The 23,382-nt window shown below is 39.7% G+C and overlaps 1 protein-coding gene across 11 annotated transcripts; it reads right to left on the reverse strand.

The window, feature by feature from the left end:
• Positions 1-124: 124 nt before the first annotated feature.
• agfg1a (ArfGAP with FG repeats 1a) lies at positions 125-22,736 on the reverse strand. 11 transcript variants are annotated; one of them, XM_024799498.2, is made up of 15 exons: positions 22,327-22,736; positions 17,306-17,399; positions 15,378-15,493; positions 14,405-14,570; positions 13,443-13,605; positions 12,784-12,852; positions 12,323-12,442; positions 11,259-11,291; positions 9,568-9,783; positions 8,372-8,546; positions 8,140-8,219; positions 7,600-7,704; positions 5,068-5,250; positions 4,731-4,825; positions 125-962 (listed from the first exon to the last, which is right to left on the reverse strand). In XM_024799498.2, the coding sequence occupies exons 1-15, from the start codon at positions 22,491-22,493 to the stop codon at positions 903-905; spliced, it is 1,842 nt and encodes a 613-aa protein (XP_024655266.2). In that variant the 5' UTR covers positions 22,494-22,736; the 3' UTR covers positions 125-902. The 11 variants fall into 11 exon arrangements, with proteins under 11 accessions (XP_024655266.2, XP_024655264.2, XP_024655265.2 ...); XM_024799496.2 differs by having other exon boundaries at positions 11,220-11,291; XM_024799497.2 differs by having other exon boundaries at positions 5,098-5,250; positions 11,220-11,291; positions 22,327-22,735.
• Between the last annotated feature and the right edge of the window lie 646 nt (positions 22,737-23,382).

Genomic DNA, 23,382 nt, shown 5'->3' on the forward strand with positions numbered 1-23,382 from the left:
TTCATAAGTAGCAGAAAAAAAGTCTTTAAATTACTTACTTCAACATGATGAATAGAAATCATTTTTTTGTACAAAAACAATAAAAGAATGTTTCACACATCCATATAAATGAATGCTTTGGTCGTTTCTTTTTACTTAAAATTCATTTTAATATATATACTGTATATATTTACACCTTAACTTAAACTTTTTTAATACCCAATGCACGTAAGTGGTTTTCAGTTCATCAGCCATTTCTTCTGACTGTCATTTGAAGTGTTGCAACTCTGTCAGCAGGGCGGAGACAACAGAGAAACGAGCCCCCCACCCCACCCATCCCTGATGTAGCATTCAGTCCTCCTCCTAACCCTAACCCCACCTTGACAACAGAATATATTCATTTCCTTAGTGAGAACAGTTTATCTAAAAGGGTCCTGCACAAATAGTTTGGTTCTTTACAAATACAGTAACTGGCAGTACCCATTAGCTTTTCAAAGCAACAGTTCTGTCTTAGCAAATTCTGTGTGTTAGATACAAATACTGATATGCACAAAGAGCTAATTTCCTAAAAGAAAAAAAATGTACAGAATTGCAGCATAATGAATGGGATATACTGTATGCAATAACTTAGTTTTCAACCAGTTCGATTATACATTGTGGCTCAGTAGAGGCCAGGCTAGTTCACAGGTTAAATAAAGGGGAGGGCATCGACCTCCCCCTCTGCACACACCATCACTGTTTTGTAGCCTTCGACAGTGTCAGCACGACTGTGTCGCATAATGTTCCATTTATGACAAACCGCGATAGAAAATACAAATTCTTACAAACATTGTGTTTTTAAAGCTACTTGTGAAACAAAAACAGTGCAATAGGTGCAAGCGTGCCAGTTGTTGACCCTGTAGTGCAGCTGACATGATGGACCGCTATAAGAAGGGGTTTGTGGAAGAGCCTCCAGCTGGATACTGCGCAGGTGGACCCGCACCCTAGAACGAAAAAGGGAAGCACGCATTTAGACTGTGTACTAAGGTTCTTGTCCAGTGTTAACTGAGAAGAAAGTATGCTAGCTATATGGCTGTTCACCAGAGCAATGGGCTGGTTATTCAAAAAACAAAAAACAAAAACCAAAGCCATCCCTCACAATAAAATCTACACAAAGAACTGAAGTCTCTTAATTTATTTTTGTGTTAAACACAGATCAAAAGTGCTGTGCAATAGTCTCGAGCCACCTCGTAGTATTTTATTCTATTGCATATAGTTTTTTATTCTTTTTATCTTCTCCTATACCTTTTTTCTTTCATTTGTGTTGTTCTAACTTTGCACTGTCTACTTTCTGCTGTGACACAACAAATTTCCCATGTGTGGGACTAATAAAGCTTTATCTTATCTATCTTATCAACAGGTGCAGGAGGTTATTCAAATGTGAAACACTTTTCCTGTGACACACAGGAAAATACAGCATGAGTCAACAACTGTTTGTACAGGTTCTAATATACCAAAGTCCAAATTTTGTATCACCACCTTTATTCTTCAACACAGACTAAACCCTCTTTGGCAGCTCTCTAGTAATTACGTTAACTAGTCATGAGGAATAGTTCTCCAGGCTTCTTGAAGGACATTCAAAGCTCTTCTTTGGATGTCGGCTGACTTTTGTTCTTTTTTCTGTCAAGATGATTCCACACTACTTCAATAATGTTATGGCCCGGGCTCTGAGGAGGCTAATCCATGACTGATAGTGTTCCACTGCGTGGTTTTCCATTCAGATTTGCTTTTGGCAGTGTGTTTAGGATCATTGTCATGGTGACAAATATAGCAGCAAAGTGGTTCAGAAGGTCCTGAGTTCGACTCCACTATCTGTGTGGAGTAGAGCTGGGCGATAGAACGATAACGATATGTATCGCGATATAACTTTGACTCGATAGAGAAATTAAGCTATCGCGATAGACCTCGCCGCTCTTGTCCTCAAAAAAAAAAAAAAAAAAAAAAAAAAAAAAAAAAGGTCAGCCAATCCAAACTAAGTAGCGCAGAGCCGAACCAATCACAGCCGCAGCATCACGTCGCGTGACTTGTTACGTACAGCACAAGTGCCAAGTTGTGTTTGTTTGGGAAGCAGCCAGCGGGTAATGGAGCCAGCTCGTAATGGAGGAAACGAGTGTGCCGACTAGAAAAATCAACCGAGCGTGACCGAAGAGAAAACAGATGATGGTTCCAATGCCGGAGAGATTGTCGAACAGAAGAGCCAAAGAAGTTCCGTAGTGTGAAGGTATTTCGGCTATTTCAAGTCTGACAAAAAACAGAGTAGCGTGCACTGTAAATTGTGCCGAAAGCAAGTCTGGAAATACAATAAACTGGTGCATGCGTCACACTGCGCCACGTTATTGTTTCGGTGAAATGAATTTCTACAAGACTGTTACTGTTAATTCTACTCTCTGCAGTGTTTAAATGCTTACATATACACACAGTTACTGTCCCTCCACACATACGACTCGGTTCTGCTTCTATGCCCCAGCTTTGTTTACTTTTTCCCACCGAGGCTTCTAGACTTCTGATTGGCCAACATTTCTGCACGGTTAGGAATCTAGCGCCACCTGCTGCTTTGGCATGTTCCTAGCAGCGTTTTCCTTCATTTCTGCCTTTATGTGTGGACGGGATTATTTTTTAAAACGAAAACGGAAAATCTCCGTTTTCAAAGATACCCGTGTACGTGTGGACGTAGCCTCAGTCTCTGACTGGAAGCGCTAATTCGTCATTCGGCTTTTGTCAGACTAAAGTAACTGTTAAAACTGTTTGAAAAGATCAGCTATACAACAAGGAGAGATTGAGAATTTCCTTTTAGTTCTCAGTTTATTTGATATTGACAAAAGTTAGTCAGTTTTGTCTGTTCTTCTGTAAAACAAACTAAGATTTATTTTTAGAATTAATATTTTGTTTCTAAGTGGAATTGACAATTTAGTCTGTTTTGTTTGTTCTATTTTGAAACTTAAACGCTTTAGCGGCTGCCTTTTGTGTAGTTTGCAATATTTGCCTTTATTTATCTGAAAAAGTCTCATGTTCCTTAACTCATTCACTGCCAGCCATTGGCAGTGAATGAGTTAAACCCATTGACTCATTCACTGCAATTGACGGCTATAGACGTCAATGGCAGTGAATGAGTTAAGTACATCTACCCTGTTGAACTTATTATGGGAAATAAATATTTAAATAAAAACAAGCTGCTGATTATTTCACATTTTACTTGTGAGCAACGGCACATCTAAATCTTACAAATATAGTTATTTGGCTTATATCGTGATAGATATCGTTATCGCCTGAAATGAAAAAAACATATCGTGATATGAAAAAATCTCATATCGCCCAGCTCTAGTGTGGAGTTTGCATATTCTCCCCATGTTTGCATGAGTTATTGGTGTGAGTATGAATGGTTGTCTCTCCATGTTAGCCCTGTAAAAGCCTGGCTGCCTCTCACGGGTAGCCGGGGTAGGCTCCAGTCTCCACAGTGTCTTACAGATGTCTGTATACACAGTGGAACCCTCTCCTGACGTTTTTTGAACATACTGCTTCCTGAAGAATGGCTTCTTGTCGGCCACCCTTCCACTAAGACTATTTCTGATGGATCAACTGAAGCGTCAAATGATGAGGGTCAGCTCTCATGTCTTGTGTCAGCTCTTGTTGGATTTAAAAAAAAGAAAGAAAAAAAAGAAATCTATTTCTTAACAGCATGACTTTCATTATACTTTTTGTCTTATTCTTTTTGTCCTAACACATACACAAATGCCATTTTATATCTATCAAACTATGTTTTTATTGGCATTTTTCACAGATTCAACTAAATAATCTGTTCTGGTTCATTTCCAAGTTGTCTGCTATGTGTAGAAACACTGGGTCATGCATTGAGTTAGTCACCTTTTTTATACTTGAATGATTGACAGGTCAAGTGGCTTAAACAAACATCTGAAAATGTTCAGGCACAAGAACTGAACTGAAAACGCCAGGCTGCTTAGATGCAAGATATTACAGTGGCTTGCAAAAGTATTCGGCCCCCTTGAACTTTCCCACATTTTGTCACATTACAGCCACAAACATTAATACATTTTATTGGAATTCCACATGAAAGACCAATACAAAGTGGTGTACACGTGAGAAGTGGAACAAAAATCATACATGTTTCCAAACATTTTTTACAAATAAATAACTGCAAAGTGGGGTGTGTGTAATTATTCAGCCCCCTTTGGGGGGCAACAATGGAATGGTCTAAAACAAAACATATCCATGTGTTAGAACGGCCCAAAGTCCAGGTCTAAATCCAATCGAGAACCTCTGGCAAGATCTGAAAACTGCTGTTCACAAACGCTGTCCATCTAATCTGACTGAGCTGGAGCTGTTTTGCAAAGAAGAATGGGCAAGGATTTCAGTCTCTAGATATGCAAAGCTGGTAGAGACATACCCTAAAAGACCGGCTGATGTAATTGCAGCAAAATGTGGTTCTACAAAGTGTTGACTCAGGGGGCTGAATATTTACGCACACCCCACTTTTCAGTTATTTGTGAAAAATGTTTGGAATCATGTATGATTTTTGTTCCACTTCTCACTTGTACACCACTTTGTATTGGTCTTTCATGTGGAATTCCAATAAAATTGATTCATGTTTGTGGGGGCCGAATACTTTTGCAAGCCACTGTAAGAAATGAAAGATGAGTTAAGATTTTTGCACAGTACTGATCCAGGAGACTATAGCACATAGCCACCAGACTAACCAGAAAAGGGTTGCTAGAGACCATAGGTCCTGCCATTGCCTGCCCAAAAGGAGTTGCAACAGACTTGGCCTGGCCGAAGGCTGGAAATCCTCCACCTGAAAGACATAATGTGATTTCAACTGTTACATGATGGACATGGATCTCTCTCTCTCTCATTTATCTATCTAGCTTGCTCTATATTATTTTCATATAGCTATAAATATAATTAAAACAATAATATCAATAATATTACCAAATCAAATAAGACCTCTTCCGTCAGGGTTAATTGAGTGAACCAAATATTACATGAAGAAAAATTTTATAGACGACCACTTGACAACTACAGCTCAAATCTCACCATAGCCATTATTGTCTACATGACACACACCGTTGGGTTGCTGGGGATAGGCGGGAGGCTGAGGGAAGGGAGCCTGACCAGGAAAGGGTTGCTGGAACGTTCCACTAAAGCTGGTGGGGAGGTTGAAGGCTGCAGTATTCCCAAATCCAGCTGGCATACTCATGGAGCCTGTGCCAAATGGTGCTGCAAAATAGCAGAACAGCAACATTTAGGAACCAACAAAAGCTCAACACATAGGCAAAATTTGGTTTGATCTATTGCTGCGATTCTGTAACCCAGTGTGACTCGTTTTGGGCAAAAACGTCTACAATTCAGTATTGTGTGTCGTGCTGGGATTGTCAGAATCTCAGTTTTGTTTCGTTTTTTATTTGGCTAGTTTAAACACATGCAATAAGAGTGTCTGCACACAAGCTGTAGAAAAAAGAAAAGAGGGAGTCAGAATCAGACATCAGTAAGTAGGGATGGGTACCGGTATCCGGTGCCATGATGGCACCGGTTCTGACATAAACGGTAGTAACCAGACCGAAAAGCAGCGCACATTTCGGTGCTTTATTTCGGTGCTTTTTTTCCTGAGATGTGATACACTTTGAATTCTAGCCAATCATTTTACGTTTCCAAGGATAGTAGGCGGGTCCAGGTACATACGTTATTTTAGAGCAGAGCTACAGAGTAAAAATGCCCAAGGCGAAGTGGTCAAAAGTCTGGCTGTACTTCACAGCAAAATATGCAAACTCAGCAGCCTGCAACAAGTGCTTTAAGCTGATACTGTGATACTGTCAAAGGAGGTAACATCTCAAATCTGATGAAACACCTGGCGACGTATAGTGTTTTTTTAAACGCCAAGAAATGCGCTGTATTTGATAGCTTGCTGCGAGACCTCACATCGAGCGCATCTACTGCGGGTGGGTTGCCTGTTATCGGACCCGGAGTTAGCAACACCCCCCAAAAACCCGAAGAGGAGAGTCCTGGCCCCTAGCCCTGCCAGTGTAGCAGAAATGATGAGGATGATGATGACAGTAGCAGCTGTTCTGCTCTGCGTGAGTAGCTTAATGTTGTTGGTGTGTAATTTACGTTGAGAAGGCTAACCACGTTATTAAATTAATGCATGTAAGGTGAACTAACAACACGTCGTAGTTACATGCAGCTGTCTTCTTGTTTGATGGCAGATACTCCCTTCACCCTGGCCAAAAAGGCTAAAATGACCAAAGAAAAAGTGGAAAACAGTTAAACATGAGAGGTTTTGGACAAAGTTTGTGTTTTTTTCCCATTGTTTAAGCACTGCTTCCAGCCAAGAGTGATACCATATATGCCCTATAGCTGCAGAAAAGGCTAACACTGTTATCTTTTTACAAAAAAAAACAAAACAAAAAAAAACAAACAGCTGAACATGAGAGATTTTTGACCAATTTTGTGTTCTCCATTCTTTAAGCACCGGTTTGAGCACCATTTAAGCATCAGCACCGTTTCAAAAGTACCGGTTTGGCACCGGTATCGGATAAAACCTAAACGATACCCATCCCTATCAGTAAGTTTAGTGGCAGTGTCTGATCTCTGGTGAACACACAGGAGCAACAGCTGGGATCAAAATGTGTCAGACAGCCAGCTAAAAACCAAGCAATTCTATCAGTGATTTAAGAAAAACAAAAGAAAACACCCACACACACACACACACAGTTTACAGCTGATAAAGTGATACAGGCTTCATTCATTCATTGAATGAAGCATATCTGGTAATTAGCGTGATTAATAACTCAGGGTGTAAGTTTTCGTTTAATGAACAATAAAGTTTAATATTTCCCCTTTAATTCTTTAACCGAGAAGAGGACCATGCTGCAGAAACCACAGATATTTGGGAAACATGAATCCATCCTCAAACCTATCGTTATTAGTCATTTCTCATTCAGCTTCACTCTGTTCCTCTGTGATGAAATGGTAACTGGATTATTGGGCTATTTCAGTGGTGCCGTGTTTACGTCTTTCGAGATTTTCCTCAGTGACAGCTAAAATCATTCACTGGCAGAGCAAAGCACATGAGAGCAAAGGGGAAGCAGTTAGCACAAACAAACCTACCAAAGGTGGGAGGATACCCATGCCAATGAAGAACCCTCATCAAGCCTGTCCAGCACGCCAAGGACAATAAGACAGACAACTGAATCTAAAAATTCTTCACCATACCGATTTATTTTTAAAATCAATCTCTGCACACCAGTAAATGGCAACACTTCTCTTGCTAACCAGTTCCATAGTGAATTGTAGTTTTCAATCTTTTTGCCCTCCTCCACTTTCCTGTTGCTTTTTCTGTGTTTGGCACTGTCAGAGATATAATCACTTCTGAGGTAGCACAGGCAAAGGTTGCCACTTCCAATGTGCAAAAAAAGACAGCTTTTAATACACTAACTTTATGACTGAACAAGTGCATTTAATTTCTATACACACTGTTAAACTGAACTACTAAACTAAGTGAGTAAGCAGGGTGTTAAGTGAGTAAGGTGATTCTCAAAACACACACAGACACAGCCAACAAAAACAAACCTGCTGCAGCTGCAACAGTTGCTGCTCTGCCATTGCACTGGAATGGGTTGGTTGGAGCTGCTGCTGGGACAACACCAGGAGCTACAAATGGATTGGTTGGGTGTGCTGATGGGAAAAACAGCATCAAATTAACATTAATTAGCATGAAGTCCTAAGCAGAAGAATACATTAAACATTTTTCTTTTTTAAAGATAGCTTATAGAGGGTGTTTTGACAGTTCCACGTCAATGTCCTTTATACATCACAACAAACTAATTAACTAATGTTAATGAAACAAAAATAAATTCTTGACCATACTAGGCTGATTCTTGCCAAATTAAGTTTTAAGTTATGATAAAGTTATGATGCTTTAAGAATCATCATTTAAGTACGCAAGTTGTACAAAATGAAACTGCCAAATCTCTCGGTGATTGTCTCAGTTTCCTCAACCTCACTCTAAAATTATTTAGAAATGTAAAACATGAACAATTACTAACAACCGTGTCAATTTTGTGAACATTGTTACCATAACAAATCAGAGACGTGTTTAAGTTCACTTACCTCCAAAACCCTGAGCCATGCTGGGCACAGCCTGCTGTATTTGTGCTGTTGACACCCCCGTCTCTGAGCCAAACACACTCCTGTAGTGACACACCGTTAGCACATAAGTTTAGGAAAGGATGCAAAAAGAAAGGTACTCGGTGGCCTTTTCCTAACTGTATTCTGGAACACTGATCATCAGAATGAAGAAAAAAGATTTGTCTGATTTATGTTGGTTTGTGCAGTCTCTTACCCTTGTGAGGTGCTGGTGGTATTGTAAACAATGGTGGCAGGTGCTGAGGTGCTGAAGACTGTATCAAGCTCAGCTAGAGCAGCATAGCGGTCTCCACCTGCTGGCTGTTTCTGAGGCAAACCACCCACTCCTGCTGCTGCTGCTGCTGAGCTCACCCCACCAGGAATACCACCTCCTAGAATAGAAGTACATAAAAGGAAAGCCAGGTTCAATTTACCTCAGTTCACTTAATGCAGAAGAAAATGCTGTTAAACTTTCAAAGAGGTCCGGAGATAGCTGCCATACTGAACCTACTGAAATTAATAGGGAATAAATGTTAGGTCATTAGGAAGTGTATATTTTCTAGGCCAAAAATACATATTTATATGAGAAAAACCAGCTCAGTACAATTCACAGATACTCAAACACCAAACTTCTAATAATGTGGTATTAAAATGCTTCAGTCAAACCTAGATGTATAGCATTCACAGAAGTGAGGAGGCATTTCAGTCATGTCCAGTTGCCTTTTTGCAGCTGGTTCAGTAACATTGAGGTATAGACAATCGTGATCAGAAGTTTACATTCCCTGTAAGAATTAATGTCCTGGCAATTTGGGGATTTTGAGCATTTCTTTGTCATTGTTCTAAGAAGCAGGATTGTTCAAAGTCCAAGGAAGTCAGTGAAGATACGAGTATTGGTCAATTCAATGGCTGCTCTCAAACAAATTCTTTTTATGCTGGCAAAGAGGCCAGAAACTACCAGTTACAGTCAATCATCAGTAACGAGAAGTTAAAAGGTTTTGGCCTTGTCAAGTTAAAAGATTATAGAACCTTTAGCACTGCTTATTAAAAGATTTAAGTGAATGTACGCATATATTTGAGTCCATATTTATGATTTTGATCCTAAATGAATTAGATAACCTCCCAAACGAATTAAAACGTGTGCAATTTTTTTAAGTCATTAGTCTAAAAGCCCAAAATTACCTTGACATTCATGCCCACGATGAGTGTATGTAAACTTCTGACCTCTAAATTGCTAGAAAATGTAAACCAGCCCTTTTTTAGAGACTGCCTATCCCTGCCAGGAGAAGAAAACTTATAGGGACTTAAATCTATGCGCCTAATTAAACCTAGTTTTCAGTTTGTATTTTTGTTTTTCAGTCATTCTCTAGCCCTACAATGGACATCTATGAAACAGGCTAGGCATGAAGGGTTTACCTGGCTCTGTTTCGGCAGAGCTAAATATGTTATCCAGGTCAGCCAGGGCTGCGTATTTATCGGCAGAAATGTTAGTACTCTGTACAACGTCTCTGCCAGCTCCTGTGGAGTTACTCTGGGAGGAGGAACTGAAGGATCCAAAGTCAGCACTACACGATTTGGGGAAGTTCTCAAAATTTGCAAAACTGGCATTTGCTAGTCCCCCTGAGGCGCTACCTGTATGAAAGAGAGAGATTAAAGAGTCATAAGGGGGACTGTAATTGTTGGTTTTGAGAAACAACAAAACAGGTTGGAGAGGGAGAGAAGAAGCTGCATGAAGGGTAAACTTGGGAGTCAGGCTGGTAAAGGGACACCTTCTAAAGGATAGATAGCAACATCTGTCCTTTGTTACACTGCACTATGCTGGCTTTTCATTAGCCTATGAACCAAAAGAGCACACACAATTAGCACTTATATGTGTTAGAGGCTGAGCATGTGCAGGGCAGCAATTTTCTTGTGTAACTCCAATACTTCCGACTTCACCACGATACTGTGGAGAAAGGAAGTTAAAGACAAAACTCATCAAAATGTATTCACTGAGAGATAGAAAACAAGTTGCTATCTCCCAAAAAAATCTCTTTAATATGCCAACAACCCTGCAGATTTTACTGAGCGCTGTAATATCAACACGATCACACTCAAGCAGGTCTAAACGTGTTAGAGCAAAACGAAACATTAATCTCTTAATGTTTACCTATTTTCTGCAACAGACTGCAAAATAATCACTCTGGACATCTTTATGCAACTAATTCAACACGCCATGTCAATGCTTGGAAACCCTCAGTTCACACATTCCTGCATATTACAGAGAAAAATTGAGGTTTTGCTACAGAGCAGTAATTTCCAAATTGCAGCACATGAAGAGCAGATTTGTATGGAGCCCATTAAAAGCAAACACAGAATAATAAATTATTTTGGACACCGAGGTAAAACAATCAGAGCTAACTGGGACGCAGCACAGTTGTTGTGACCCTAAGGGGGAGAGAAGGCAATTTTTAGTAATGACACCGATACCGCTGCATTTTAATCAGCAGTTCACTGCTTTCTATGAAATATTGGTTATTTAATGAGTTTTAGGTCAGGGACACTAAAGGAGTCCGAGTTTAAAGGCATCCCACATTACAGTTTACAAAAAATAGATTCTAGGGTAAAAGCTTTTGTAGAAGTAATTTTTGCATAAAAATCTAGAGGCTAAGCACATTAAAAAAAATATTATTATTGCTTGAGGGGAAAATATGCATCTCCTCTTATCATCTCTTTTCATGTTGCCTTGTTGGATTTTTATACACTTTGGTCTATTTTGCACAGTAGGTCATATTAATCATTGCAACAATCAAAGATTAGTAGACTTATGTTTAACCACTGAGCTTTATCAGCTGTTAATTTTAGTATAAATGGACCAAAAAAAAACCAAACAAAAAACAACACAGTGACACACACACACACACACACACACACACACACACACACACACACACACACACACACACACACACACACACACACACACACACACACACCACCCAAAGAGAGGATTGGGATCACAATGACTACACATACAAGATGGGTGAGAGAGTGAAAGCTGTTATGAGGGCAAGCGCAGAGAGACTTACTGTGTGAACACTGGAGAGGCAGAGCAGTGGCAAACTCACCCATACTGCGGCTGGATGAGAGCACAGTGAACGCTTGCAGCCACAAATCAAAGAGAGAGGCAGAAATGGGGTAATGAGCAATGTAAGATGGCAGAGAAATCAAAGAAAAGATGTCAGGTAACCCAGAGGTAAACATTATGAAGTGCTAAATCAAAGCAAATCAAATACTGCTAAAGCAAAGGATAAAAAAACAAAACAAAAAAAAAAAAAAACCCAAAACAAAAAACAAGTAAGACAGATTTGACAGCTGAAGGCAGACAGTGCAAGGCAGTCAGTATCTGTGAGAAAGCCACTTAAAAATGTTTCCAATAAAAATAAACACTAAGGAGGCCGCTTCACACAGAGTCAATATGCACCTCCAGCAGAGGGCACTGTAGTACAACATTTTCCTGACAGGAAGTGAAGTTTGTGGCAGTAACTACTGTTCAAATAAGAGTATGTGACTTATGAGTCAAAGTGCTGAAAATAAGCCAGAGGATGTGTCAATAAGCTGCCAATGTATTTTTGAAACACTGTAGGAGAGAGAGCGAGAAAGCTTTGGCTAACAACGCATGTATTGATTAGCGCTCATCTATTGCACAACACCAGCATTAATTTAGAACCTCAAAAGTACGCAACAATGTTAGTTTCTCAGACATGTGGCTAAGCTGTATGAAGCTTGTGTATGCCCAAAGCAAAGTTTACAGTAAATGTCTCTAGTGAGGTACAGTGGATAATCTCCTGAACACAGTACTTCACGTCTTAGTCTCTTTTACTCTCTTTTAAACAGGATCATCTGAAAACCGTACAACTCTCTGGTGTAAAGAAATGTTTACATTTGAACAAAAAAATGAATGAACACTACACATATGTAAAGGTTTGGGAACAGAGGTGATACAACAGTTTAAATAAACCAACAAATGATGATGTGAGAGAAATTTTGACTACCATTGAGGTGTGTGTGTGACTAAATTATTTGTCTATGTAAATTTTTTACATGTCTGCCTGTGTACATAAAGCAAACCTGTTCCTCTGTGTTATTGACTTAGTTGTGTTATTTGTCCAGTAAAACCAGCTTGCTCTACCTGTATTTGGGGGTTGAAATGGTGCTTGGGGTGCAGAGGGAAAACCACCTGTCGACCCAGAAGTGTTCCCGAATGCATCAAAATTAGCAAAGTCTGCCTCTCCTTTGGTATTCTGTGCCACTTGAAGTTGTGTAGAGGTGTTGTACAGACAAACAGATGGAGGAAAAAAAAAGTGAGGGGAAAAAATGGATTAATGAATGAATGCATACAATATCCAAAGACATGAATGACTGCAAAACAAATACAATGGGTTAAACACTACTAATAAAATACAATGGGTGATGTGTTAAATGTGAGGAATAATCAGAGTAGTAGAGCAGTGCAACTTAAAATGCGTAGCAGCTTATATACCTCGACATTCACTATTTCCCAGTAACACCCAAGAGTCCTTCATGTGCACACCCAAATATAAAGCAGGACTTGTGTGCTTAGCACTACACACATCATTAATTTTAACACACCTGTGTGCATGTTTTTTAGGTGTGTTAACGCCACTTTAGTTCTTGCATTAAGGATGAATCTTAAAGGCTCTGAGGGAGAAATGAGAGGACATTATCCTCAATTGAAAGCAAATGCTAACAGCCACATGTTACAAGTACTAGTAACCATGGCAATTTGTCTGTCTGATGCAATTTTATAATATATTTTGATACAATCCAAGAGCACATCATGACTCCTGATGTATAGCAAATTCACATCTTCTCCAAACTGGTGGCATCCTGATCCCATCTAATGTAGTAAATACACCACCTCTGGAGAAGTGCCCACCCCACATCCAATATCTATAAACGCAGTTATTTATTGGTAAGAGATTGGTAATTGGGGCTTTTTTTGTTGTTTATTGTGGATTATATGTGCTGAGGACTTCTATCTTCATGTACATTGTACATGCCCAGGGAAATGAGATACTGGTGTGACCTTCTTGAAAAGGCAGTTTAACCAACTCTAGTTGGGATCTCCATCAGAGACAACTTGCTGGCTACGCTATGCCATGCACATTTCAATAGTGAAACTTGAAAACACTGGTTGAAGCAAACCTTGCCTACAAGTGTTTTAAAGTGGTAACTACATTACTTACTGCAACTAACAAAAACATGAGTGTTATTGGTCTGTTGCTTACTTGTGTGGCTGTTGAAGTGTGCAAAGTTAGCAAAACTGGAGCTGGCGCCTGCATTCATGTTGGGCGGGGCAGCAAAGATGTCACCACCCAAGTCACTGAGGAGGTCATATTTCTTGTCATGGAGCTGCTGCTGCTGGGTTTGTCCACGGCTCACTACAGGAGACTGGTGACGACAAGAGATGCATTTGAAAAAAATTTAATAAATAACTAAACCGGTATAAATGAGCTCCTAAACAGCCTTCATGCAAATTAATAAAGAGGAGATAATAGGCCACGTGAAAAAACAGACTGTGGTGACACTGTCTCATTAGCGATGAAAGATGAACCTTATCTCAGTGGGCAAATTTGGTCATTTATCATAAACAAGATGAATATGCTTTTGTCTTTAAAGACATGGCTTCTTAATACTGCTGTGAAACAATTCACAGTCTAATCCTGGACTGCACCTGTTGTCAATAAATCTGTCATTGCATTTGTGCGAAGAGTCGTTATTTTCTTTGTATCTATGAGATACTTTTTAATTAGCAAATCACTTAGCAAATTAAGTCCAATGTAAACATGTCAGTAAAGCATTTAGGGATGTGTGTGTAAATGGATTACTAAGTAACTGTGGTAGTGTTGAACCACAGAGCATTCAGCAACGTAAACAAGGTCATCAACTGGTAGCATCGTTTCCGCTAAAGCCCATCATAAGGTTTCATTTTAACATCGGCAACAATGCTGAGTGTTAACTGTCGATTGATAACCCAGTTCAAAGCTGAAAGTGTAACAGCGTAAATATTCACACCATTGTAAAGACCAACCTGAGGGGAGAATATGTAGTAACAACTACATATTTTCACCTCAACCCTGCTAGATGTGGCATATATGGCACACTGAACAAGAACCGGTTTATGCTGTCCAACATATGTGTTAATCATATGATGACTTGTGTGCATGTGTGTACACTATGCAAGTCTCACCTGATTTGGTGGGGTGTGCTTGTTGAGGTGTAGAGACGGTGCCGACTCCCCCAGCAGGGACTTGAGTGGTCTAACCTCTGGGGTGCTGCTGGTGCTGCTGTTTGAGGAGCCAGAGATGGAGGCATGGACTGACGCCACTACCTTGGCCTGCTCAGGAGGCACGTACCTTGGAAGCAATCAACAATTTATGCATTACTTACACTAAAATAAATAAATAAAATAAAAAATAAATAAAAAATAAATAAATAAATAAATAGTGTTAGTTTTAAACTACCATTTATAAGAGTGAGACACTACAAGTTGTGTGTGCGCACAACAGAGCAGACCACGTGAATGCCTGTCTGCAGCAAACCTAGCATGTTCAAACATGCACTAGTCATTGCTCTCATTTTGATCATATTTCAGACTAAACACTAGATGGATGAGTTGATGTTTTGTAACAACATCCATGCTTACCCAATTCACACTTTGGGTGTATCAAATTTGTCATAACAAAATGCAGAGGATAAATAAAAATCTTACAAGAAGCCGTTAAAGATGCATCACAGTTTGTTGGTTGTTTTCTTTTATCTTTTAAATCACTGAGTGATCAGCGACAATCAGTGACTAACTTTTAAACTTAAAACAGTAATCATTTGGCTAGTTCTTATTTCACAAACACCAATGACAATTTTATTCAGAGTCAAAAAAGAAGCTCTAGAACATCTAGAAAAAGCTCATACATATTTCAGTTGATTAAAGCCTATAACTTCATGGAGCAATTAAGTCTTGCATATAGAGCAGCTTTACTGTAATGACCTAGATTCTGTACATCTCAAGAGGGGTATTTGGTGGCTTGCTAGAGGCTAACTGCTATGAGGCACATGTGAAACATTCCAAGCCAGAGAGAGAGGGAGAAAAAAAAAAAAAAAAACCTTTGCACAATGCACACTGACAAAGATCTTTTCTCAGCAAGCTTATGATACTGACATACCATCTCTTTTTCTCATATTTATCTTGTAGGAACTCCTTGACTTTCTGTGGTTCTCTGAAGTCTGGTACTGAAGAGGTTCTGTCATCATAAAGACCAAGCCAGATCTGTTTACAAACCTGAGAACACACAGAGTTAGAGAAAGGGATTTTTGGAGGAAACGGCACACACACGCACAGAGCTTTGCCATCAGTCATTATTAGTAATGAAATTGTTCCAATAAAGGAAAAATAGACAAGCAAATAAAAAGACAAGCCACATGTAAGATAAAGTTGCAGAGTAAAGAAAAAACAAAACAGAAAACCCCCTCTGACAGATAAAGGGGTTGCGAACCTCTGCCCTGGTGTGAACCTTTGCAGCAATAAGTACAAAAAAGCATTTCTGTCTTGGGATAAAATTCCACATTGGAGTGGTGGAATTTTATCCCATGCTTTGAACACATTTGACTCTGGGATGAGGGTGGAATTCTTCACGTGGACCACGTGCTTTAGGCTATTCCATTTTAGTTTGCTCAAGTTCAGGACTTTCCAAAACAAGCTATTCCAAAAGATCCACTTTATTTTTCTGTAAAAATATTGGAGAACAAACATGTTTGGTGTACATATTGCCTTAAATAAATTGCAAAATAATATATTTTATGCATCTTAGACTGCAGTGGTCTTATTTCTGTTTCCAGACACAGTGACCTCATTATAACAGCACGGTAGTGGCTCTCTGGGGGAACCAGAAGACTCCCGGTCATCATACAGTTCAAGACAGTAAAGCTGTAGTAGGTCTAACTTCAGGATGAGCCTTGGGGCGGTGCATCATTATTAAGGACCACCACAATGACAACCCGGCAAATGAGCCAAAAAGAAAGAGAAACAATGACATGGGGACGGCTGGTGCGAGCTGAATAGTCACAACTGGACTTTCAGGATGTCTAGAAGTAGATCAGTTGTGGATGGCATTGTTCTCCTGGATAAAACATAATAAAAACAAACAAAACAAAAACTCTGTGCTGATATGAGTTACCAACTATACTTGGGCAGCTATTAATATTATCTAGGTGTTGTCAAAATAAATACTTTGTGAGAAAAACACTGCTTTAAACAGGAAAACACTGGGACTGGGCACCAATTTATGACCAACAGTTTATAACATTATTTCCCATATAGACTTTAGTTGGGTAAGCCACCAGCCACATAAATTAAATCCTCCTTCGGCTCAGTGTTTGTCAAGTGCGCTCTATGAAGACAGAAAGGTAACTTACAGGCAGTATTTATAGACCAGCCTTCAAGCGTATATGCATCAGCTCCAACCTTGAGTCTCCTTCATGTCTGCTTTCCATGCCACTTTGCCACATCCTTTAATAGACTGTCCTTCGTGGGTGGCACTGCACTATTTCGTACTCTGTTTACTCGAAATATCTCGTCCCTTCGGTATTTTGCACAGTGCAACTGGTCGATTGTTTATACTTCTCATAAGTAAATAGGTGCCAGTATAATGCATGAAATTCTTGACCTGTCTATTCAATAAAAGTGTGACACAACACCTGTATTAAACTGACAAAACATTTGCCTTACAACAATTTTTGTTGTCGGAAAGTAGCATGCACTTTTTAATCTAGAGTTTGTTTTATAAAACTTTCTACCGCAGTAAAATGATAATAGTCCGCATGAATTTCAAGCGTGCCTATCAAGCATATGTGCAACAGGCTACTTAAATACAAACACTAAAGCAGAACTTTCACAACAGACACAGCCCATTTCAAGATTTTTAGAGGCTGACTTTATGCCAACCTGTCTATTAAATATTGAATAGACAAGGACAAACAATGATGGCTCAACCAAAAGCTAATCTAACTAGTCAGAAAGGAAAGCAGTGGGAAGGTTGACCTCGGGCTTAATTTCTAACTTTATTAATTGACAGGGCCGAATTGCCGTTCCTACCTCATTGCCATGTTTCTGTAAGAACTCTATTTCCTGTTGCGTGAAGGTTGTCATGGAGATGGACTTGACTCTGTGGGGTGGATTCAGTCCTCGTCTATGGAAAAATAGAAACAAGGGTCAATTTAATTTGAAGACAACATACATGAAAACCTCATCTTGATACACTCCAGAGCCCACCTCTCAGGACGGGACCATTTAATTAGCTGAAAGCTGAATGGTTGCTGGTGTGTGTGTGTGTGTGTGTGTGTGTGTGTGTGTGTGTGTGTGTGTGTGTGTGTGTGTGTGTGTGTGAGAGAGAGAGAGACACTTAGGACAAGTGAGTAACTGAGGATAAGAAGTCATGATTATAGAGAGAAATGAAAGAGACAAATAATGACAGAGAGACATACTGACAGAAAAAGAAAGGGAGTACAATAACCAGAGGAAGTGGGTGAAACTCTCTTCACTTACACTGACTGAACTGAGACTGTCCAAACATTAAAAGAATGAACAATCTTCCTTAATATAGAAACTTCAATTATGGAGTAACACCCATTAGACCACACAAGCCTGGCTCACTTTCCTTAGAAGGTCACACAGTCAATGACACAATGGCCCAAATTAAAAATCCCTGGTTATGGTAGGAGTTGAAAAGAGCAATCATTTGTCTATTATTAAGCTCCAGGCCTGATTGTCTGAGCACGTTTTCCTCGAATCGCTTACAGGTGAAAACTGATGTCGTGCTGACTGGCACGGTCACCACCTGTTTTTGTGAGAAGGTGACCACAGAACATTTACCATGCGTGAAGACCACTTTAACTGCGAGTTAACAAAAGTACTTGTCAACACATAAAACATATTGAAATAAATAAATAAATCTTCAATTCTATAAAAAAGGATCTGTGCTTCTAGTTGCTTACATTAACCTTTGCTGTTAACCAGTCTTCAGAAAGTAACTAAAATTATAAATTGGACTGCAACTTCAAATGCCTTTAAAAGCAGAGAAAGTGGTGAGCAGTGAGTAAACTCAAACAGCCATCATCAGCAAATATCATTAGGATAGCCATTACACTGTGCCAACAGTGGCCACAGGCATCTTTTCCTTCCGTTTCCCTTTGCAGCCATCAGCATGTCAGGAGCACAACAGATACACTCGCTTATGGACATGGATAGTGGATTTAATCAGCCATAACACAGATGTGTTAAAGGAAGCATTCCGACAGCACTCAAAGCCCCATTATACAATAGACGTATTTACAGGTATGGTGGACAGATATAAATGATTAAAACAGCTTTTATCAACCTCAGTTTTAATCTCAAACACAGTAACATGCTACAGAGACATAATGACATGGTATTAACATTTAGGAACACACAATTAAAGCAAAGTTAGTTTTTTGATTGTGGATAATATACAAAGAACTCTTAATTCAAGTGTTTTTAAATACTTGAACTCCTGCTTTATCATCTACAAGAACTACCAAGAGTTTTGCATGTTTCCCCTGCATCTTTATAACAAGAAAAGTTTTGTATGAAGTTTACAAACTGAAGAAGTCACTTGGATAAGTGACGAAATGTTTCTGCCACTGAAAACGCTACGTCCAGGTGAACAGGATCAACTTTCTGTGGCTTACAAACACGATGTTATACACAGAGCAGTCAGATGCTGAAGGCATTGAAATACTAGACGGGCCTGTTAAATTATTCACTGCTGTTACCTCTAACAGAACTTGTTGTCATTAAACCTTTTTCTCAATACATCCGTCAGTCAGTGGATTGACTTTAATCAAAAAAACCATTCACTGCTATCTGGTACAGAGTACAGAAGCTACAGTTTAGCTAATTCGTGCTGTTTGTGAACACCCAAAAGACCTGTCGGTTCACATTTAAGAACATAATGATCTAAAAGAAATAACATAATTTTATGTCAATGTGGAAAAGATTGCATGAAAATGTGTGGGGGTTTTGCTTTCCCTTCATACAAATGCTGAGACTGCCACGTACATGACTAATGTTTAAGCAGTGCACTTTTAGTTTTTAATCATTTACTAGTGCTTTGTGTTAGGCTTACAAAAATATACACACGGACCAATCACAGCAGAACCACGTCACACTAAAGTAGAAGGACATTACAAATCCCTAAAACAGAGTATTAAAAACTAAAATGGTCCCCTGATACTGCACTGTAGAGAGGAACGGACAAAAACAAAAAACGAATTGTTTTTAAACTGGATAAGTTTTTCCAGCTCCCTGAGGAAGATAAGTGACCAAATTCTAGTCTTACGAAGATTAAACTAGGTCAGATAGAGGGAGAGGTTTCCAGAGCCCTTGAGGTCTAAATATTATATCAACGTCTTAGCAGTGTGGTCCCATTGAGGAGTTCTAATTCTGAAAATGTCATTTTTGTTACTTCTATAAATTTTAAAATTTATATTAAGGTGACTTTTTCAGGAGAATTAAATTGCAGTAACAATCAGTAGCTGCACAGTATAAAGGAACTGCTTTTATCACAACGTGTCAGAGAACAGTACCACATATTGCACTGTAAAATAATCATGAACTAGTCCCTATTGCACTAGTTCAGAGATAGGAACTCGGCTCATTTGCATACTGCAACTGCCTCAGGGTAAGAGAAACTGGCAACACAAAGTCTCCAAAGAGAGGAAAGTCCACACACTTCATTTCACTGCTTTAGATCCCTGCAAAAAACGATATTTTAGTCTTTTAACAGTACTGTTATTAAGCGTCTCATACAACAGAAAATACCCATTCCTAATTTAGTGACTCACTAATTTAGTCACCCCATCCCTGTTTCACAGATTCCACACCATTGTTGAGAAATCAAATGTCAGGGTTATATTAGAGTCATTTCTGGTAACTAGCCATTGATCAGATCATGTATCAGCACATTTGGTGTCTGTGACACCTTCCCAACTCTGATTACTCAGGAACACATAGGTCAAGTGGGGTTACTTCCTGTCATGAGCAAATCTCTAGTAAGACATCGATTGGCGTTCCTCCTGGGAAAGGCTCCACCATCATGAGGAATGTGTTTATATAGCAAATTCCAACCCCACCCTTTAAACAACTACAGCTACGGGAGGAAGAAGGTTATTAAGAAGTAAGTTGTTGTGAACTCTCCATCACTCCAGAGAAAGTCAACAGTGTTAATCTTAAAAGAAAAAGGAATTAAAAAGCCACCTGTAATGAGTTTGCTTTGGTTTATTTGGACAAAATAAAGAAAACACGATGGTTATTCAGAAAATTGGCATAATAAGCCAAGACAGTGATTGAAATTATCAAGTCTGCGCATGAATTTTAACTACTCATAATTCCAACGTGACCTCACAGCCACTTCCTGTTGCTCACATACACAACATCACATGCTGCTGATGTAGCAGCACAGTGGGGCCACACCACTTCCTGAACCTAAAAATCAGATCAAGCTTCCTGCGCATATCATACAGACATCTATGCTTTCAGCCCCACACTCTTCCAACAGAAAGATTTTCCTTGAATGTGACCTTTATCTAACCAAAAGTCAGCGAGAAAGACAAAAAAGAAAGGATATAAGGTTTAGAACAGAGATCTCAAGCTAAAAAAAATGAACTTAATTAGCTCTTATTACAGGATTTAAAGCAATAGGGCAAGCACCTGGGAAATACACAGCGGCGTCCCCACAGAAACACCCACTGGTGGCGGTAAACAAAGGGAAAGTATCAGCCAGCATGTAATTTATCTAATGCTCACCAAAGCTAAGCTACATTAACTCAAACCTGGTCAGTGGGCATTTACTAAGCAATAAAAACCTTACCTTTTACCTACAACATTTTTAGAATGATAATTATTCATGAACAGAAAATGGCAAGGTGATCTGTATAAAAGGTGCATGCAGATCTAATTCAAGTATTTGTGTCTTTATGGGTGATGGTGATAGCACTTATAATTTATTTTAGCATTTCATGTGTGTGTTGTTTCTCAGTGAACTACATGTCAGTGCAGTCTGAAAGGTCGATTACTGCAGAGTATTGAGAATGATTAGTGCAACACGGGCAGTGAGAGGGAAACACTTCCTCCATGTTGTACATCTTTTGCCCCATTTACCACTAAACTGATGTAAAACTGAGTGACGAATTGATTTGTTATTATTGCATTAAACCATTTTCTTTCTGAATGTATCCAGCATCATACAACATGCAAGAAGGAAATATGACAGCTGAGCTGAGACGTATGTGTGTGTGTGGCAAAATAAGAAGAAGCGGAGTGCTCCACTAATCCCAAGCTAAAAAAAATGCTTATCACACAACTGCACAAAGATTTTAATTAAAAAAAATTACAAATAAAACCCTCCACTCTGCTACAATGAAACTACAATGCTTGTAAATGCATGGGCTTCAGAGCCGTCGTAGGAGGTAAACTGCAGATACACGGAGAGAAAAAAAGCTTTTGATCAACTGCGTTGTCAGCTCTAATTCGAGCTGCGATGTTATGCCAGAGGATAAATAATTCGAAAACACAAAATAGATGAGTGAACTTCGCACAATTGATAACAGATTTTACATTTATCTCAGTCGCGCCTTAAGATAACACGACTTTCGCTCTGCCAAGTGTCGACCATCACGTTTGCAGCGAAAATGCGGTTAAGTGACTCAAACATATGGCTCCACAGGGCGGACCGGCTCAGTTACTAGGTGGTGCTTCCTAACGTTACCGGCAGCTGGAAGCAGCAGCAGCTGGCTTATCTGTGGACCTAGCTTGCAAGTGTCAGATAAGTTCACTTGCTAACACTGGATGCTAACGTTAGCTAGCATCTCGGCTGGTTGGTGCGCTCGCCTGACACCTCTATGCACCCCGCCCAACGCACCACACTGCAATGTCAAAACAGCTAAACTCACACTACCTCCGTCTTTTCTAGTTCCCCATCTGACGGTAGCTAGTGCTACTATTTGACTAACTGGCTGGGTTTACCCCGTGTAGCCGAAGCGCATTAATATCGTGTGCGCCATGTCTAAGCTAAGGTCACTGTGCAACTTAATACTTACAGGATGCCAGAGCAGGAGGTACAGACGAAGGAACCCACAGTCATGTTGGCGTAGGTCGGGCCTCGCTGGTCGCAGTCAAAGCACTTTCTGTTGGGAGGCAAACTCGTCATTTCTCTCAGCATCTTCAGGTGTTTCTCCTCCTGTTTTCTCTTCGCACTCGCCGCCATGGTAAAGAATCTATAGCGGGGGTTGAATAAAACCGTGAGAGACGGAAAGCTAGCTAGCTAAAACTAAAAGAGCTGTGCTTTCTTCTTTTTAATGGTTGTCGACTCGTAAAGACAGAGTGAATCGCTAGGTGGGTCTGTTGTCAGGGCGGCCTCGCGTCTCCTCGAACAAGGAGTTTTCAGGCGATGGACCTGGCGCTAGCTAACGGGACAAGAGCTATGCTGCCATCTACTTCCGCCTTCGCTTAAATCCCGTTATGCAGCCACAGCGAGTCTTCATGACTCAAGGCCAAACGTGAGCCCATTAAACTCATCACAGTCAAAGATATCCACTACAGATGGAGGCTATTATTTTTAATCTAATTTTATTTAAGTTGGCATTAACTGTGTCGTATGCGCTGCACGCTGCAGGCATTTTAACGGCATCAACAACACAATTTAAAGATTGTGGCAGTTAGCGGCTATGTGAGTTACTTTATCTTCAGTTCAAATTTTGACGTGTACATAGAAGCAGACAGTACGCTCGGTGACTTGTCTGAAGAATTGCAGCGGGCCACAACGCAAACTGAAACAAAGAGCATCATCTTGTTTCTAACGGGACAGCTCTTTGGTTGTGCTCCAGACAGCGCAAAGAGCGCCACTATTCTTTCTTTAACGCAACAGCGCCACTGTGCGGTATTGGTTACTACAAGATTGTAACTAGACCCAACGTTAATCAAGTCATTAAAAATGCACTGCGTCACTATATGAAAAAAAAATTAATGAAATACGTCAAGTATTAAAAGATACGTAAAATTCCTTAAACGCAATGCTTGATTATTTGTTTCAGGAAAATGTACGATAGAAAATTAATATTAGATATTTAAAGATATTTTAAGAAGAATTTGTCACA

This window comes from Maylandia zebra, linkage group LG14, assembly GCF_041146795.1.
Source record: "Maylandia zebra isolate NMK-2024a linkage group LG14, Mzebra_GT3a, whole genome shotgun sequence".
NCBI lineage: Eukaryota > Metazoa > Chordata > Actinopteri > Cichliformes > Cichlidae > Maylandia > Maylandia zebra.

What these genes read in the sequence shown, in the direction of transcription:
- agfg1a (XM_024799496.2), bottom strand. Translation starts at nt 22,493, where the DNA reads ATGGCGGCGAGTGCGAAGAGAAAACAGGAGGAGAAACACCTGAAGATG. An exon ending in TACAGAAACATGGCAATGAG is followed by an intron (nt 15,494 to 17,305) that starts GTAGGAACGGCA and finishes GTGTGTTCTCAG; the next exon opens with GTTTGTAAACAGATCTGGCT. An exon ending in ATTTCAACCCCCAAATACAG is followed by an intron (nt 11,292 to 12,322) that starts GTAGAGCAAGCT and finishes TGTGGCTGCAAG; the next exon opens with CGTTCACTGTGCTCTCATCC.